The sequence below is a fragment of the Sinohyriopsis cumingii genome, chromosome 13 (genome assembly GCF_028554795.1).
Source record: "Sinohyriopsis cumingii isolate HCF-2022 chromosome 13, ASM2855479v2, whole genome shotgun sequence".
Lineage (NCBI taxonomy): Eukaryota > Metazoa > Mollusca > Bivalvia > Unionida > Unionidae > Sinohyriopsis > Sinohyriopsis cumingii.
The window spans coordinates 79,949,303-79,969,737 of record NC_142973.1 but is presented as its reverse complement, the minus strand read 5'-3'; the positions used below and the strand labels follow the sequence as shown (position 1 = coordinate 79,969,737).

General features: G+C 35.2%; 1 protein-coding gene across 2 annotated transcripts in view; it reads right to left on the bottom strand.

Moving 5' to 3' along the window:
• Nucleotides 1-20,435, bottom strand: part of LOC149785884 (CD109 antigen-like) — a 117,746-nt gene continuing 97,311 nt past the window's right edge. For both annotated transcript variants that reach the window (XM_089979874.1, XM_089979875.1), the window contains exons 30-36: nucleotides 17,803-18,059; nucleotides 13,597-13,758; nucleotides 12,147-12,215; nucleotides 11,606-11,745; nucleotides 8,565-8,739; nucleotides 6,256-6,361; nucleotides 1-4,144 (exon numbers count right to left, since the gene is read on the bottom strand). In XM_089979874.1, coding sequence (XP_089836000.1) covers nucleotides 3,957-4,144; nucleotides 6,256-6,361; nucleotides 8,565-8,739; nucleotides 11,606-11,745; nucleotides 12,147-12,215; nucleotides 13,597-13,758; nucleotides 17,803-18,059 — 1,097 coding nt within the window. In that variant the 3' untranslated portion in view covers nucleotides 1-3,956. The remainder of the gene's footprint in view (nucleotides 4,145-6,255; nucleotides 6,362-8,564; nucleotides 8,740-11,605; nucleotides 11,746-12,146; nucleotides 12,216-13,596; nucleotides 13,759-17,802; nucleotides 18,060-20,435) is intronic.

Genomic DNA, 20,435 nt, shown 5'->3' with positions numbered 1-20,435 from the left:
TAAAAATATATTTTTATTCTCATATAGGTTCATATACTGAATAAAAATATTTCTGTACAAATTATGGCAAATATAAATTTTTACATAATGAAGATTTGTTAGCAAATGCACAGATAAAACTTATGTAGTACAAGAAGAGTTCAGAAAATAATTATGAAAAAAATGAGCTGGTGTAAAACAATGTGTGAAAATATAATGAGATACAAAACATTCATAGAACAATATAAGGCTTTGTCAGGTACCTGACAAAAATTAATCTTTTATTTTACAGTGTGTTTATGGGATATCTCGAAATTATTGGTAACATAGTTCACAAATACCTAACTTAAGGTTTAACTTTGTAAACAAAAATTTAGTTTACTGTCTTCAATTTGATTGCTAATTTCTTTTAGAAACAGTGAGTTAATTCCATATTTTTCAGGAAGTGAACTTGTTTACAAAGCTAAATGTTCATCACTACAAAGCAAAGGCTTAAGTCATAATCATTTTTTTATGACTTCCGCTACACATTTATACTCAGGTACAAAATTCTTACAAACATCAGGTTTCTGCTCACACAAGATTCATTTTCAACAAATTTTAAAAATGCGGAGCCAAAATCAGTTATCTGAGTGGCTAGCAGACCAAAAAAGGTCTTAAGCATGCAAATCATGTTATCAATGAAATATATATTTGAGGAGTATGTGTGTGTGTGTGTGTGTGTGTGTGTATATATATATATATATATATATATATATATATATATATATATATATATCCTAAAAGAGAGGAATATCAGATTAGATTTTCAAAACACTAAATGTTTAACTGCTTTTCCAAGCTGAAATGAAACTTCTTTTATCCAATAACAGTCAGTCAACAGCATTAAGATAGATTTTTTCCCCATGAAAATGTGTAAAACTGTTTACATGCTCATAAAAATGGAAAATCTCGGTGTTTAAAGCCACAATCTGCTATATACAGTATATACATTTCAACAACCTGCTTATGCGCTAATCACTTCCAAAAGTCTGAAAATAGTTCCAACTGAAAAATTTAAACAAGCCGTATAAATACAGAAAAGAAAAAATGAAGTGCAATATCACCTGTTAAGATCATCAGTATTGTTTTCACAATTGAATACTTTTTAATAACTCCTAGCGTCACTTGAAAATCAGGACATATTTGGTCTGATAATTTTGTAGCATCCATCAAGTGGTATGTTAGGAGCTCAAATCAGCAATGCATATCTGTACACATTCCCGACATTATATCTGTATACAATCCTACATATTTTTTATGGTCAACAAGGGAGAAAAGGTGCTTGCTATTTCCTTGCAGACATGACAAAGACATGTTGTACAGCAATGGAGAAAAAGGTTACTAACAGAAAGATTACTTGTATTTGCAAAAGATTAAATGTACCTAATCTTTTTGTTATAATTTTTGTTCAATAAAATTGCTATCACATTCTAAATTGGTCCCATCCAACAGAAGTTTTATTGCTGATTAAATAACAATTTTGCACATCACATCACATATTTGCTGAAGAACTGACCCAATATGCAGATTTAAATCAATTAAAAGAAAATATCTATAACTTGCCCACACTCATCTGCGGAAATTACCCATAGTTTGCCTTCACACTCATCTGCGGAAATTACCCATAGTTTGCCTTCACACTTATCTGCGGAAATTACCCATAGTTTGCCTTCACACTCATCTGTGGAAATTACCCATAATTTGCCTTCACACTCATCTGTGGAAATTACCCATAGTTTGCCTTCACACTCATCTGCGGAAATTACCCATAGTTTGCCTTCACACTCATCTGTGGAAATTACCCGTAATTTGCCTTCACACTCATCTGTGGAAATTACCCATAGTTTGCCTTCACACTCATCTGTGGAAATTACCCATAGTTTGCCTTCACATTCATCTGTGGAAATTACTCATAATTTGCCTTCACAGTTATCTGTGGAAATTACCCATAATTTGCCTTCACAGTGCTATATTATTTGATACTAATCATCTATCATTATCTGTCTTTATTTTAACATTAACTTCATTTAATCTATTACATCAAGATAATTCTTGTTCATAACAATAAAATACACAATACACAATTTGTAAACATGATGTTGAGATGTTTAGTGCTTTGCAACATTTCTTGAATAAATAATTATTCAACTGGGCCCAACATTGTCGTGTGTTCTTTGTTATGATCATGTTCTCATGTGAAATCTTATGCTCAATAACGTAACTAAATTGGAGAGGACACTTTATACTATTCATTTATTCATGTGATGCAGGAGTTGGAAGTGAAGTGTGAAAAAAAGCAATACTCTTATGTGATTGGTGATACAAGTTTACATTTTATTTAGATCCCAAAACCTTTTGGAGGCATTGCTGACACTCATCTGGAACAAACTTAGTCCCTGACACTTTTCTTTATAATTACCAAAACAATTCATCGCTGAATAACATGTATATACATGCTTTGACAAAGGCCATTTACAATGACATGGCTATGGGAAACCAGGTCATCATGATGGCATTAGATTACATGACAGTATGTTAGCCCAATATAACAATCATCTAAGGAGTTCAGAACAGAGAGAGTGGTAAACCATAAAATTAAGGCAGAATATTTAGGCCAAATGAGCACTGTATGAGTGATCTATTGAAGACAACAGTTAATTCTAAAATGAGAGCAAACATAATTTCACAAACTCAATGTCCATCTAATAGTTGATTATTTAAAATCAATAATTTTATAAATTTGTGCACAAACTGATCAAGTTAAAAAATCTGAATAATTGCTTGCCATGTAGCTGTAATTGGGTCATATACCATTCTGTCATAATGTAATACAATAAGCTGACTCAGTGGAAAGTGCCCCTATACATGTAGATATATTAAATTAGATAACACACTTATTTTTACTTATTCTACAGGAATGTACATGTGTATATACATCAATTTAAAAAAGTGGAATAGTTAGAAAAAGTATGAAAATATACAAATGAATTTGATATACACAACAATAATGTAATCTTTAGTAAAACATCATGTTACTAATTAGTTACTAATTAACACCATCTGCATTTCATTATATATATGTGTGTGTGTGAATATTATCATTAGAAATTCAGTCAAAAGCCCAAATACTCTGGTCCTCATATAGATTCTTGTCTATAATTGATAGTTGTTGTCACAGGAAATTACAAAGCAACATAACTTCTTAAAACGTCATGGAATAATTGTTATCATTTAATATTTGCCATCAGACCAACATTTCACAATGGTTGTTGCTATTACATAATTCGTTACATGATAACAAAATGATATTGACACGAGTGTACTATTCAATTTTATTATTAAAGATATTTCATACAGATTAATCTCCCCTGACAAAAGTGCATGCTGGGAATGATATATGGATATACCTGAGCTGATAACAGTCATGCTGGGAAGCTAACTATACATGTAAGCATTCAGCATCACTGGATTTGAAACATGTAGTGCATGATCATATATGTGCAATCCACAATGTTTAAATATTGGAAATCTGAAAAAGGTTGATCCCTATCAATATAAACTATCTTGTATAATCTAGCAGATTTTATGGGTGTAATTATTTTATTACTGTTCTCCAAAATGCCCCATTAAGACATCTTAAGTCTTTAATTAAAATGAGAAAGAAAAAAAATTTGAGTACCTTTTTGTTAATTGGAAGGAAAGAAGGACCATTTGTATGACCAAGAATGATTTAAGATGGTTTTTAAAACAACATCTTTTAGCATAAGTTTAAATGACCAGATCAACAAAAGACCATTCAATTTTAGTCCAAGACCATTCAATTTTGGTCCAAGACCAAGATATGCAACTCAAGTACACAAACTATTTTACTCCAACTTAAAAAAAATAAATGTGATGCACAAGATGATGATGTCACAATACTGCAGTCAGATCCCCTAGCTTGTGCGTAACAAGTATCTCTTTAGGAAGAAACCCAGGATGAGGGCAAGTAGTGTAAAGCTGGCCTTGATCACTGAGGCAACATTGAAGAATGGACAATAAGGACACTGGTATGAACCACAAACATAACATATGTTCAGGTTGAACATATTGTAAGTCGTGTAGATTGCCACCTTGTACATACCTACAGAAAGAAAGAAAAAGATTAGTGTCATTTCAGGCATTTATTATTTACATTGGTAAAATATCCATCAAGCAAAATCAGGATTTGTTACTTTTCAAGTTACACACAATGACCTGAACCTCAACTTAACATTCAAACTAGATTCATGACATAGTATGACTGCCATATGTACAAAAGTTTTACCTGCTGGTTGAAACAGACATTTCATCAGGAAATTGAAGTACTTTGTATGTAATTTGCAAGTACAAAAATTTAATTTTCAAGTGCTATAATCAACTATATCTACATTTAAGAAGACTGTTGGTTAAGGTTTGAAATGTCAACAAAACTATGTTGAAGCAAGAGTATTTTTTGTTAATCTACACCACGGTGAAGACACTATAGCTGCAGGTGTACATGGGGGGTTATGTTTTGTTAATCTAGGACATGGTGAAAACACTACAGCTAGAGTGTACATGGGGGTATGTTTTATTAATCTACACCATGGTGAAGACACTTTAGCTGAGGGTGTACATGGGGGGTATGTTTTGTTAATCTAGGCCACGGTGAAAACACTATAGCTAGAGTGTACATGGGGTTATGTTTTGTTAATCTAGGCCATGGTGAAGACACTATAGCTGAGGGTGTACATGAGGGTTATGTTTTGTTAATCTAGGTCATGGTGAAGACACTGTAGCTGAGGGTGTAGATGGGGGGGTTATGTTTTGTTAATCTAGGCCATGGTGAAGACAGTATAACTGACGGTGTACATGGTGGGGTATATTTTGTTAATCTAGGCCATGGTGAAGACACTATAGCTAGAGTGTACATGGGGGTATATTTGTTAATCTAGGTCATGGTGAAGACACTGTAGCTGAGGGTGTTCATGGGGATATATTTTGTTAATCTAGGACATGGTGAAGACACTTTAGCTGAGGGTGTAAATGGGGGTATGTTTTGTTAATCTATGCCATGGTGAAGACACTGTAGCTGAGGGTGTACATGGGGTTATGTTTTGTTAATCTTGGACATGGTGAAGACACTATAGCTGAGGGTGTAAATGGGGGCCATGTTTTGTTAACACAGGCCATAGTAAAGACACTTTAGCTGAGAATGTACATGTGTGGGGTAGGGGTGCAGTCATCTCATCTATGTCTGTTTGGCAGTCAGTAGTCTAATTTCTTTGAGTTTCTGAGCCCTCAAGTTTTTCGTCTTCAAGTAAAATATATTCTTCATTCATGTTTACTGTTATTATTTCATTCCTTTTGTGTTTTTCATTCTTGCCTGGGGACTTTGAACTAGAGTGTACATGGGGGTATGTTTTGTTAATCTAGGCCATGGTGAAGACACTTTAGCTGAGGGTGTACATGGGGGTTATGTTTTGTTTTGGTCATTGGACCCACTGATCCAATGTCAATATCCATTCTACAAATGTCTCCTGGGGGGCTAAGTGGTCTAAGTCACATGCCTTTACAGATTACTGATATCTCTCCTGTCTGAGGGGGTTCAAGTCTGGGCTTGGCCAATGTGGGTATGTGAGAAAGTTTGTCAGTAGCTTCCTATGGGTTGGTGGTTTTTCCCAGGGTTTTCCAAGTTTTTTCCTCCAACAAATCTAATGGCTGACAAGTAGAGCCTATAAAGTGCTGGAAAATGGCTTTAACTTGTTAACTCCTGAGCCAAGCAGCAAGGCATTCCCCTACAGCATACTTCCAGAGAGATCATCTGGAGCAGTGCTAGCCTTACCAGTGCCTGTATCTCTGAGAGATGCTGACTGCACTTGGCTTTCATATTTTTACTGAGGAGGGTACTTGAAATAAATTGGAAGCTTTTAATTTATGTTCCTTTATTTAAGCTGAAATTTGGCACAGCAGTTCTCAATAAAACTAAATACATATTGGTATAAATTTCATGCTACATGCAGAAATAAAACTCATGCCATATGCACAGGGCTATCCTGTTGTTTTTTCTGGAACATTTTTTTAGATGTGATGCACATCAAGTTATATTGCATGCCCTCTAAAGCATCATACATCACTCTGCTTAGTGTACAAAAATAAATGTGTGTGAGTGAGTAAGTAACGGGGTGGACTGTCAATTTTAGGAATAGCTTAGTACGTAAAGCTGCCACATACCTGGTTCATAGTAGTCGTAGACACGCATTCTGTGTTGGATGGTCATGTTGGCCACAGGGTACCATCTGTCTGCTCTTATCGGAACGCATGTCTTGGAGGTGTCAAGCTGAAAACAGAATTTAACTGTCTGAAAGAGTTCTATGCAAAACTCTTTCCTGCTCATGTTGAACAATATTAAAAAAAACAAAATGTAAACAATGATGCTTGAATGCAGGTCACTATGATCTACATTTAAGTAGTGCTCTACAAAACATAACACACTGACTGTCACTGTATGTGGAACAGTGTCTGAGATATGAATGACAGCATCATGATATGAGTATGAAAAGGTAACTGAGACCCACTTTGTTAATGATAAGTAGTATTATGGTCTGGACCTTTATGTCAAAGCCCACCTCTGAGTTATTAACCAAATCCAAAGGGTGTGGAATAAAAAGGTTTTGAAACACAGGACCTCCATGTCAAGCCACAATCAAAATCTGAACTATTACCATAGGAATATTGATGATGTTGCCATCACAATCAAAATTTGAACTACAACCATAGGAATATTGATGGTGTTGCCATCACAATCAAAATTTGAACTATAACCATAGGAATTTTGATGGTGTTGCCATCACAATCACAATTTGAACTACAACCATAGGAATATTGATGGTGTTGCCATCACAATCAAAATTTGAACTACAACCATAGGAATATTGATGGTGTTGCCCATCACAATCAAAATCTGAACTACAACCATAGGAATTTTGATGGTGTTGCCATCACAATCACAATTTGAACTACAACCATAGGAATATTGATGGTGTTGCCATCATAATCAAAATTTGAACTACAACCATAGGAATATTGATGGTGTTACCCATCACAATCAAAATCTGAACTACAACCATAGGAATATTAATGGTGTTGCCCATCACAATCAAAATCTGAACTATAACCATAGGAATTTTGATGGTGTTGCCATCACAATCACAATCTGAACTATAACCATAGGAATATTGATGGTGTTGCCATCACAATCAAAATTTGAACTACAACCATAGGAATATTGATGGTGTTGCCCATCATAATCAAAAGCTTAACTACAACCATAGGAATATTAATGGTGTTGCCCATCACAATCAAAATTTGAACTATAACCAATGGAATATTAATGGTGTTGCCCATCACAATCACAATTTGAACTACAACCATAGGAATATTGATGGTGTTGCCCATCACAATCAAAAGCTGAACTACAACCATAGGAATATTAATGGTGTTGCCAATCACAATCAAAATTTGAACTATAACCAATGGAATATGAATGGTGTTGCCCATCACAATCACAATTTGAACTATAACCAATGGAATATTAATGGTGTTGCCCATCACAATCAAAATTTTAACTACAACCATACAAATTTTGATGATGTTGCCCATCACAATCAAAATGCTAACTATAACCGTACCAAACTGTTGATGATGTTGCCTATCACGATCAACATGCCAACCATATCAAACTGCTGATTATGTTGCCCATCATGATCAAAATGCTAACTACAACCATAGCAAACTGCTGATGCTGCCAGTGCCAGAAAAGTGACTGCAATGAGTCACTACCACTAATGTCGGTTCAACAAAAATGAAAGGAAAAATAGTGAGATACATTTCAGGTGTGAATGGACAGATGGAAACATGTTTAAGTGATTGCCATGTTGAGTTTCAGCCAAACCAAGATGAACAGTAAATAAACTCATGGCATTTCATAAATTAAAATATGTCATTATAATGGATCTAAAAAATCCCACAATTTTGATACTACAACAGTAGCCATCATGATGACAACTCAATAGCTTTACCACTAGCTTCATTATGCCATGCAGTATGCACACATACAACATGCATACATTTTTGAATCTGATGATACATATAATTTAAAAGGTCACAGAGATAACTAAAACAGCACACTGAATATATTGTTTCATCTTTGCACAAAAACATTCCTATGTCAAAGAAAGGGACCAGGCTTTTAATTTGATTATGGGCACAGACCTACCGTAATAAAAAAAAGAAATTAAAGATGCCAGATAGCAAAAAAAGATTAATTCATTTTAGAAGACAAATTTCAAAGCCATCATAGTACTTTAGTTAAATTCTCTTTATTATGAAGATGCCAAAAGTAACATAAAAGATAGTCCTATTTAAGTGTTATTTGAAGCAAGCCACAGCAACTTTTTCCTGACTGAGCATATAATACATCAGAATGATTCTACGATTGATGATGTCTGTGTGAAATGTGCTGGGTGCCAAGGACTACTTACATGAGAAAAGTATAAAACAACTTTACGATCATAGAATTCAGCTCTCTTCAAGTTTGCCTGGACTCCAGACTTGACAAACTGTCGAAGGGTGTCATTCATGACAACAAATCCTGTTGGGATATCCACCTCAAAAACTGTTAGCCCTGCCTCCAGACTTCTGTCTGTGTACAGCCACCTGCAGAGAAATTGGCAACTCTTCAATAATAACCTATGTGTTAGAAACATCTGATACAAAGACAAAGAACAAGACTGACCGGACTGGCATATTTCTGTCTCATTTTACTGTGAATATACTGACAGGTTAATTTGCTAAGAGAAAAAAACAACCCTAATTTTTTCCTATCCTCAGAATATTAATGTCACTAAGAAAATATGGTTAATATAAAAATTACAATTGGATGTGACAATTCACACAACAGAATTTGAGGCAACAATTCACACAACAGAATTTGAAGTGACAATTCACACAACAGAATTTGAAGTGACAATTCACACAACAGAATTTGAAGTGACAATTCACACAACAGAATTTGAAATGACAATTCACACAACAGAATTTGAAGTGACAATTCACACAACAGAATTTGAAATGACAATTCACACAACAGAATTTGAAATGACAATTCACACAACAGAATTTGAAGTGACAATTCACACAACAGAATTTGAAGTGACAATTCACACAACAGAATTTGAAGTGACAATTCACACAACAGAATTTGAAATGACAATTCACACAACAGAATTTGAAATGACAATTCACACAACAGAATTTGAAGTGACAATTCACACAACAGAATTTGAAGTGACAATTCACACAACAGAATTTGAAATGACAATTCACACAACAGAATTTGAAATGACAATTCACACAACAGAATTTGAAGTGACAATTCACACAACAGAATTTGAAATGACAATTCACACAACAGAATTTGAAATGACAATTCACACAACAGAATTTGAAGTGACAATTAACACAACAGAATCTGAAGTGACAATTCATGCAACAGAATCTTAAGTGACAATTCACACAAAGGAATTGGAAGTGACAATTCACACAACAGAATTTGAAGTAACAATTCAACAGAATTTGAAGTGACAATATGTGAATCAGCTTAGGAGCAGTGTGACATATGGGCCATGGTTTATGCCTGGCTGTAAATAGATGAATGGCTGGATGTAAATAGATCAATGTGTGGATGTCAATAGAGCAATGCCTGGATGTAAATAGATAAATGGCTGGATGTCAATAGATCAATGCGTGGATGTAAATAGATCAATGCGTGGATGTCAATAGATCAATGCGTGGATGTAAATAGATCAATGTGTGGATGTCAACAGATCAATGCCTGGATGTAAATAGATCAATGCATGGATGTCAATAGATGAATGTGTGGATGTCAATAGATGAATGTGTGGATATCAATAGATGAATGCCTGAATGTCAATAGATCAATGCGTGGATGTCAATAGATCAATGCGTGGATGTCAATAGAGCAATGCCTGGATGTAAATAGATCAATGCGTGGATGTCAATAGATCAATGCCTGGATGTAAATAGATCAATGTGTGGATGTCAATAGAGCAATGCCTAGATGTAAATAGATCAATGCGTGGATGTCAATAGATCAATGCATGGATGTCAATAAATCAATGCGTGGATGTCAATAGATCAATGCGTGGATGTCAATAGATCAATGCGTGGATGTCAACAGATCAATGCCTGAATGTCAACAGATCAATGCCTGGGTGCAAATAGATCAATATTTGTTACTCCTGCAAATGCAGCATAAGTAGAGAAAGCCACATTGTAGCAAAGGTGGTGAAAAACAAGAGTATCCTGCCCAATGCACTTCTGATATTGGTTTCACCTGGTCAAACTGAACCCTTTGGGATGAAAGGTCTCTGACGTAATAGACAGGGAATGGGAGTCTCTTACTCCATCCCATGATTTTAGATGATGTCAATTTGGGAGCAGTTGTGCTCAAATGCTATGCTTGAGGCACTAGTCTAAACTTGTGAGCAGATAAACATAAGAATTTATTGTAGTCCTGGATTCCTGATAGGAATAGTGGATAACCCATTGCATCCAAGATGACAAAGTCTCAGCAGAAATATCATCCCTTCCTGATGCTAACCTCTTAATGCTGAGTACCTAGTAAGGCAGATTTTAGTACCATTTTTTAAGTCTTTGGTATGACTCACCCAGGATTTGAACCTGCTACCTTCTGCATCCAAGACAGACACTCTATCCATTTAGGCCAATATGCACTTAATGATTGTATTGACACATGTAATCAGAAAGAAGACAATGGCATACACTGGTGAAATCAATCAAGTGTCACATTGAATTTACTGTATAGGGTATGATATACATGGATGAATTTACAACATGTAATAACAGACATATAATAACAGATTTTACTTGAACGAATTCATAAACAAGGTTTAGTAGTGAGCTGAACATAAATTACTAATGGCAGGCAATTAAGATGATGCCAACAAGTTTATCTTTTGATGTGATGTTTTCAGGTACAACAATACAAGTAGGTAATTTAGTGTTGAGGCAACTGGATCTAAGTAAGCTGCTTAGGGACTTGTCAAAGTAGTCAAAACAGAAAAATGAAGTGCAAAACATTCATCCATGTTAATAAAAAAATTCAGAAGAATCGCGTAGTTGTTAAAAAGACATAGTAAAGTCGCTATTTGAAAGACGTCAAATGAGATAGCAAGCTTCTAAGTACTAGACGAAATAGAAACTAATGGGATCAGGACACCTATCCTCCATTCAAGAGGAGACCACTCTCATCTGACTTACACCTTGGCAAGCAGATTTGTTTTGGCAATTCTGTTGCTGACAAAACCCAAAAGTGGTGGTAACATCTTTTTAGCTTGAGAGGACTGGATTTATAAAGTAGTAGATGTACTCCAAACACATTATGATCAGGTAACATATCTGAAGAAGAATGGCAGACAGAGCAATTTTGAACTTAATGATCAGGAGTGGATGATGGAAAGTGGTGGTGATGATGATGTACCTGACACAAGGTGTCATCTCCATGACTGAGAAGTTGCGGCCAGTAAAATAGATGTTGTCATTTGTGATCTCGAAGTACTCAGTATCATTGACAATCTTTTTGATAAGGTTGTCATACTCAACATGGACTGTGGTAGTCAGCTGCAAAGGACAAAAGTTGTGCATTATTTCATGGCAGGAAGGATGAATGTATTCTAAACTGATTTCTCTGCTGTAACAAGCTGGCTTTAAATCAGCGGTATCTTATGTGGCACAGCATGGTAAAAATGTGATATACTTATGCAGGAAAAAAGATAATGGTGGTTACTAAAATACAACTTTATTATGTCAGTTTATATGGTAATATGCTGAAGACAGAATATTTTAAGCGTTGTTTCAAAATATTTTTGCACAAATATTTGATGAACTTTTTGTTGCTGGGTAAGATTATGTTTCAGATGTTACTGTACATGAGTGGCATTAATATATTAAAGCAGTGGAGGAAATTCAGTTGGATATTTAAACATGTGAGCTTATAAAAAGTACAATACAGATGACCATACCTGCATCATGGCTCTGCCAGTGCCCTGGGCAATCACTCGAACTGTGCCATACACTCGGTCCTGTTGAGCCTACAACAAAACAACCACTGGCATTTAAAATATGCAAGTGAACTACATACATGTAGTCTTTATGCTAATGTTGCTGTAAATTGCATTAAGCTACTTATATAGATGTGATAAAAATCCATTAGACATTAGCTGTCCAATAAACCAACACAGATGTGATAAAAATCCATTAGACATTAGCTGTACAATAAACCAACACAGATGTGATCAATATTCCATTAGACATTAGCTGTCCAATAAACCAACACAGATGTGATTAAAATCTATTAGACATTTCCATGTCTGAAAACCAATATAGATATGATTAAAATCCAACAGACATTGCCATGTTGTCTGACAAACAACATAGATATGATTAAAATCCATTAGACATTAGCTGTCCAATAATCCAACACAGATGTGATTAAAATCCATTAGACATTAGCTGTCCAATAAACCAACATAGATGTGATTAAATCCATTAGACATTAGCTGTCTGATAAACCAACACAGATGTGATTAATATTCCATTAGACATTTCCATGTTGTCTGAAACCAACATAGATATAATTAAAATCTAATAGACATTAGCTGTCCAATAAACCAAAACAGATGTGATTAAAATCCATTAGACATTTCCATGTTGTCCAATAAACCAACATAGATGTGACAACCCATTAGACATGGTCATGTAGTCTAATAAACCAACATAGAGGTGATTACAATCCATTAGATATGGCCATGTTATATGATAAACCAATATGAATTCCGTGATTTAAATTTTCCTAGTGGTATCTTGTATTAAAGAGTTATGCTATCATGAATTCTTTGGCATAACATGTCCCATATGCATTGGGATAGACCATCCTGTTATGATTATTTACAAAATGATGATTACAAATTCATTTGGTATCAAGTTTTTTTGTTTGTTGGCATAGCAACATCTGTAGGTTATTTAGCATGCAATTAGAGTAAGTTGCTTTGACCAATAACTCACCATGGTAGTCAATCATGGTTGCTCTGATGGTATGATTCAAATCTGCTCACTTAAGGTTGCAAGTCCATACTAACCACAACTTACGCATGTGACTTGTTCTACACATCTAAGATAATACATGCAATAATTCAGAAGCTGATGCAAATTAATGTTGGGAAATGAAATTGTTTTATCTCCTCAAAGTCCTGCATGAAGAAGCGAGTCAAAAGACCTGAGCAAGAAATAAATGTACAAAGTCAGTGATAAATGATGTGAAAAAAATACTGGGTGCCAAAATGACATATGACTACTAGTGTATCTCCTGTTTCTATGGCTACAGACATAACATGTGAAATGAAAAAGAAAAGCTCAGTCATTGATTTTTCAGGTGATTTGTTTTATAATGTTAGACTGTATTGACTTGCTCACACTGATGGTCTGTAGCTCTGTGTAGTTGTCCTTAGACATGTAGACATAGGATGACCAGTCTGGGGTAGCTGATGTCTCCGCCTTCAGCAGCATGTTGAACACGTTCCTATTTGGATCAACCTGAGTATATGCAAACAGTGCCTCCATCGCAATCAGCGTGTCCTGAAGATAAAACAGTAAAAATAAATAAAGTGTGACCCTACTATAACACGGTGTTATAAGCAACCAGTGCCTCCATCGCAATCAGTGTGTCCTAAGATAAAACAGTAAAACTAAATACAGTGTGACCCTGCTATAACAAGGTAGTTATGAGCCATAGAACCCGACTGCATTATAGACCGAACCGTGTTTTAAGCAACCAGTGCCTCCTTCGCAATCAGTGTGTTTGAAGATAAAACAGTAAAAATAGATAGTAGTTTACAAGTCTATACATGGATGAAAATGACAACTCTTATCGATTATGTTTAGAGACAAGAATGTTCCAGAATGCTCAGTTCAGAAACTTATCCAATATTTAGCTTTTACAATGTCCTTAACTGCAAAGACAATAAAACCCCATCTTTCATGCAACGAAGACAAAAACCTCTCTGATCCTGGAATTCTGAGGGTAACCAAAGAAACATATCATGCTTGAGTATTTGCAGGTTACTGTATGTGTCCTGTTGTTCTGGCAGTGCCCAACAAGCTTGTAATCGGATTATGTCAAAACAACAAGCCTATATCTCAGGAAGATGTGTCGTTGTGGTAGTGCCCAGCAAACCTGTAAGGAGGCCATGTTAAAAGAATAAGCCCACACGATATGTCAGAGTGGGCTATGTCAAAACAACAGGCCCATGTGAGATGTCAGACTGTACACACACAATAACATGATCATTATCAACTATTCTCTAATCAGAATCAGTTCACAGATCTTTTAACATCACTCTAGAGAAAAAGTTATAAAACTTTTTCTTCACTCAACTTCCTTTGAAAGTTAACTCCTGACACACATGAATATAATAGGGAGATGAAAGAAGTTGTGATGTATCGATAATTTTATGATGGACATTCTTACTGATCTAAACCGATTGAAGATGACACATATGGAGAAAAAAATTCAGTTACCTCCTTTTATAAATCTATGGGTTAATATCAGAAAATCTGAGTATATAATAATACGCTGCTCCCCCATTTTAGTGCATCCTTATGACTCCTCCATTTTAGTGCGCCCTTATGACTCACAAACCCACTTTTAATGCAGAGGCAAGTGTGGACCTTTTTTTTTTTTAACAGAAAATTAGATCATTAGTTTTCTATTTAACATTCCAAAATCACATTCAAATTTGGTAGCTGAAAGCTTGATTCACTGATGAGAAAAGCAATTAATATCTGGATATTTAGAATAGGCTTCGTGAAATTAACAAATTTAATAAAAATGGTATATATTTTATATTTTCTCAATAAATAACTATATCCAAGAATATAGCTATGAATGAAAATTTTGGAAAATCCCTAGTGGTATCAATATTGCAAGAAATGGATACCAATTAAAGAAGTCTTGTCAAGGGAAATTTTTGCTTTTTGTTGCTGTAACAAAATTAAAACTAAATGGAAATTTAGAAGGCATAATGAATCGGCTTTCATACAAGCCAAATCCAACTAAATATACCCAACTGTGCCTATGCAGAGTGTTGTTGTATCAGGGTCTATACAATTTACAAGGACTAATCATAGACACAGACCCTGATCTGATGGCACATTTTGTTCCAGCAAATCAAGATCTATATTGTTTGACAATGGACCCAACTTATATGCCAGCATATATGGTACATCCAATGTACATGAATACATGGAAGCCACATCCATCTTGTTATAGATGATTGTGTGTATTTCTTCTCTTTAGGTCAGATAATTTATGACATAATTTATGGCCATCTTAATGTGCAAGTAAGGATGCACTTTCAAATTTTGTCCAAGAGCACAATCCACAACCATGGTTCCCACACTCTTCTAAAGATAAATTTCCAGGTCATTTCCAGGGTTTTTCCAGGATGAAATTAATTTTTTCATGGTTCACATACGACCATAACTAAATGGAATTTAAGAACATTCAGGATTATAAAACATGCATTTTCTAAATCTAAGATGTTTCTATTTCAAGACTCTCCAAAACATCTAAGTCAGAAAAGATGATCATGTACAAAACCACAAAATGTATCACACAAAACAAGTTTGACTATATTCCTGTAAATTGGCATGAAAAGTCATTTCAATGTACAGAATAAAAGTTCAAACTTTACTTTGCTGACCTGCATTATGTTGCTACGTGGAAAAATAATGAACATAAATTAGTTTTCTTCCTTTCAAACCTTTAATTCTATAAATAATTCTATAGCAATATATATGCATGTTATACAAAGTAAACATTTCCTATCAGAGCATGAAGAAAGAAAAAAAATCAAGAAATGCTAAGTATTAGAATCTTATCTTGCAATGAAAAAAGTTTAACCCTGAATTAATCTGTGCCAATAAAATCCCAAACAAGAATTTTCAAACAACCTAAACTCCTTAAGATGGTTTGGTTAAAAATCCATCATTTAAAAACATTTAAGAAAGGGTTGATTTAAATTTTGACAAAAGACAATCAAAATTACATATTGTTGTATAAACAAGGTCTGAATTTTCTGTAAAATCAGCTTGTCTTCTTGCAATTTGATAAACCAGTCCCCAAACCTGTACTGACACAGGGCTCGTACTGTGTATAATACAAGGAAAGATAATTTCCCTTTTCTCCTATGTTCTGTTTAAGATCTGAAACCAATGCTTCAAGCTGCATGTCACTGTGTAATAGTTTTGCACCACAGTTCAGCTCTGAGATTCAATATTTTGGACAACAAATTTGGTTTCAAATGAATAGCAGTCCATTTTCTAATCTAGGTTTCCTCTGAATATTCCGACCCCAATTGTTATATTTGGACATTTAGGTTGGGGTGTGGGGCCAGAGCAAATGTATTTTGAAAATTTGGAATTTGCTGCCACCATGCAGTAGTGGCATATGGTAGTCACTTACCAGCAGGCCCTAGCAAATTTAAACTATTTTATATCAACTCATACCTGCATGATTTATTTTCTCAAAAATGGCAAGTATTATAATGTTATGTCTTTAATTCACTCACAGACTAGACAAAACTACAGCACAGATGAGACCTGACCCAGTACTTGCCATTTGCGTTACTTGTCACATGATTTCACAAATCTGAAACAACACTGGAAGTCCAATAGTCATGTGGTATTAGCAACAAACTCCATTTTAATGTTGCTGTATAAAAATTCAATTATACTAAATGAAAGTCAGATACCTTTGGTAAAAACCAGAAAGAACATATAATTCTCAAAATATTTAATTAGAGAACGACAAGAAACATGTCGCTGTCACAACAATCTGGCCATTCTGATTCATCAAGCAGATGACAAACAAAACTCCAGAAGTTGTTCATATATTTTGTGTTCTTTCCCTTTTGTATTTTTATTACAACCAGTATATGACTTTCATTTTTAAAAAATTTCTACAACATTTGAAAATGTCGGTTGTGAGATTTGTACACTCATACAACTAGCAAAGAAATCACGTGTACCAGGTCAAATTTAATCAACACTGTACTTTTAATGTCTTTCAGCAGATGAAAGACAAAACAAATTTAATACTCAAAATTTCTCAGAAAATAAATAATTTTCTTAACGTTTTAATGCAGGTATGACTCAATTTACCGTTTAAGTTTGCTAGGCCATCTCGTAAGCGCTACACTTTCCCGCCACCATGTTGGCCTCTAATGATGCTAGACTGGTTTTCATACCTTCCATGCAAGGAAAGATATGGATATCAAGTTGTCTGTGAGAAAAAGGTCTACTAGATCTAATTCAATGAGCATTCTGATTGTCTCAACAAATATTTATAGCAAACACCCAAATGATCCATACTGCAACCTCTGATTATTCTGGTTAGAACTCAATAAATTTAACTCAAGTTCAGTTCTTTACGACTCAATTACATAATTGTTTCAGGCATCAAGTGGTGGCAGAAATTTTGTTTTTTTCCAGATTTTCATCAATACTTGCAAAATGAAGTACTTGTCATGATTAGGAAAAAAATGATCATTTCTCCCGACTTCTTCCCTGATTTCCCGGTAGTGTGGGAACTCTGCACAAAACAAACTAAATTGTTGTTACCTGAGTAGAGGCAAATCCTCCCACATAGTTCCTCATGGTGTTCAGCCACTTCATCATAGCATCTCGTTGAATTTTGGTGTCTGTGTCAATCCCCATCCCATTGTGTATTATATGTGCCATCAGAGCATAGGCAGTTGACTGGACAGCATATGCTTCATTGGGTTGCTCCAAACGTGCCTTCAGGTAACGCACAGTGTTCACAAAGGCCGAGGGGTTATCTGGGATATTCGAGTCAGCAAAGTAGGTGAATTCACTTCCTGTACATTATAGAATCAATAGAATATATTAGACAGGGTTTGGCAATTCTATAATCGTTAATAAATCTCAATTTGATGGCTGCAATTTTAAACAAATGTAGGCATATACTTTTATGTAACACCTTGATGCCTCGAAAGCATCAAGATACCTGTATATTAGAGACTAATATACTGATATAACAGACAACCATCTTGATGCCGAGATATAACAAACACCTTGATTCCTGGATATTAGACTAAAACCTTGATGCCTGGATAGAAGACTAACACCTCAATGCCTGTATATAACAGACTAACACCTCGATGTGGGGACATAACGGACCATCACATTCATACATGGATATAACGGACTATCACATTCATACATGGATATAATGGACTAACACATTCATACATGGATAAAACGGACTATCACATTCATACATGGATATATTGTACTGCATTCATACATGGTTATAAGGGACTATCACATTCATACATGGTTATAATGGACTATTGCATTCATACATGGTTATAATGGACTATAGCATTCATACATGGATATAATGGACTATAACATTCATACATGGATATAATGGACTATCACATTCATACATGGATATAATGGACTAACACATTCATACATGGATAAAACGGACTATCGCATTCATACATGGATATAATGGACTATCGCATTCATACATGGATAAAACAGACTATCACATTCATACATGGATATAACGGACTAACACATTCAAACATGGATATAACGGACTATCACATTCATACATGGATATAATGGACTATCACATTCATACATGGATATAATGGACTATCACATTCATACATGGTTATAATGGACTACTGCATTCATGGTCATATTGGACTATCACATTCATACATGGATATAACGGACTATCACATTCATACACATTCATACATGGATAAAAAGGACTATCACATTCATACATGGATATAACGACTATCACATTCATACATGGATATAATGGACTATAGCATTCATACATGGATATAATGGACTATCACATTCATACATGGATATAATGGACTATCACATTCATACATGGATATAATGGACTATCACATTCATACATGGTTATAATGGACTATCATATTCATACATGGATATAATGGACTATCACATTCATACATGGATAAAACGGACTATCACATTCATACATGGATATAATGGACTAACACATTCAAACATGAATATAACGGACTATCACATTCATACATGGATATAACGGACTAACACATTCATACATGGATATAATGGACTATCACATTCATACATGGATATAATGGACTATCACATTCATACATGGTTATAACGGACTATCACATTCGTACATGGATATAATGGACTATCACATTCATACATGGATGAAACGGACTATCACATTCATACATGGATATAATGGACTATCACATTCATACATGGATGAAACGGACTATCACATTCATACATGGATATAACGGACTAACACATTCAAACATGGATATAACGGACTATCACATTCATACATGGATATAATGGACTATCACATTCATACATGGATATAATGGACTATCGCATTCATACATGGATATAATGGACTAGCACATCCTGAGGCTGAATATAACAAACTAACACCTCAAAGCCAGAGATAACAAACACCTTGATGCCTTCACATCAAACACATCTTGATGCCTGGATATAACAGACCAACACAAACTTGATGCCTGGATACAACAAACCATTGATGCCACATACAAAAGACCAACACCCTGAAGCCTGGTCACAACAGACCTACACCCTGAAACCTGGACACAACAGACCTACACCCTGAAACCTGGACACAATAGACCAACACCCTGAAACCTGGACACAATTGGCTAACACCCTGAAACCTGGACACAATAGACTAACACCCTGAAGCCTGGACACAATAGACTAACATCCTGAAGCCTGGACACAATAGACTAACACCCTGAAGCCTGGACACAATAGACTAATACCCTGAAACCTGGACACAACAGACCTACACCCTGAAACCTGGACACAATAGACCAACACCCTGAAACCTGGACACAATAGACTAACACCCTGAAACCTGGACACAATAGACTAACACCCTGAAACCTGGACACAACAGACCTACACCCTGAAACCTGGACACAATAGACCAACACCCTGAAACCTGGACACAATAGACTAACACCCTGAAACCTGGACACAACAGACCTACACCCTGAAACCTGGACACAACAGACTAACACCCTGAAGCCTGGACACAACAGACCTACAACCTGAAACCTGGACACAATAGACTAACACCCTGAAACCTGGACACAATAGACTAACACCCTGAAACCTGGACACAATAGACTAAC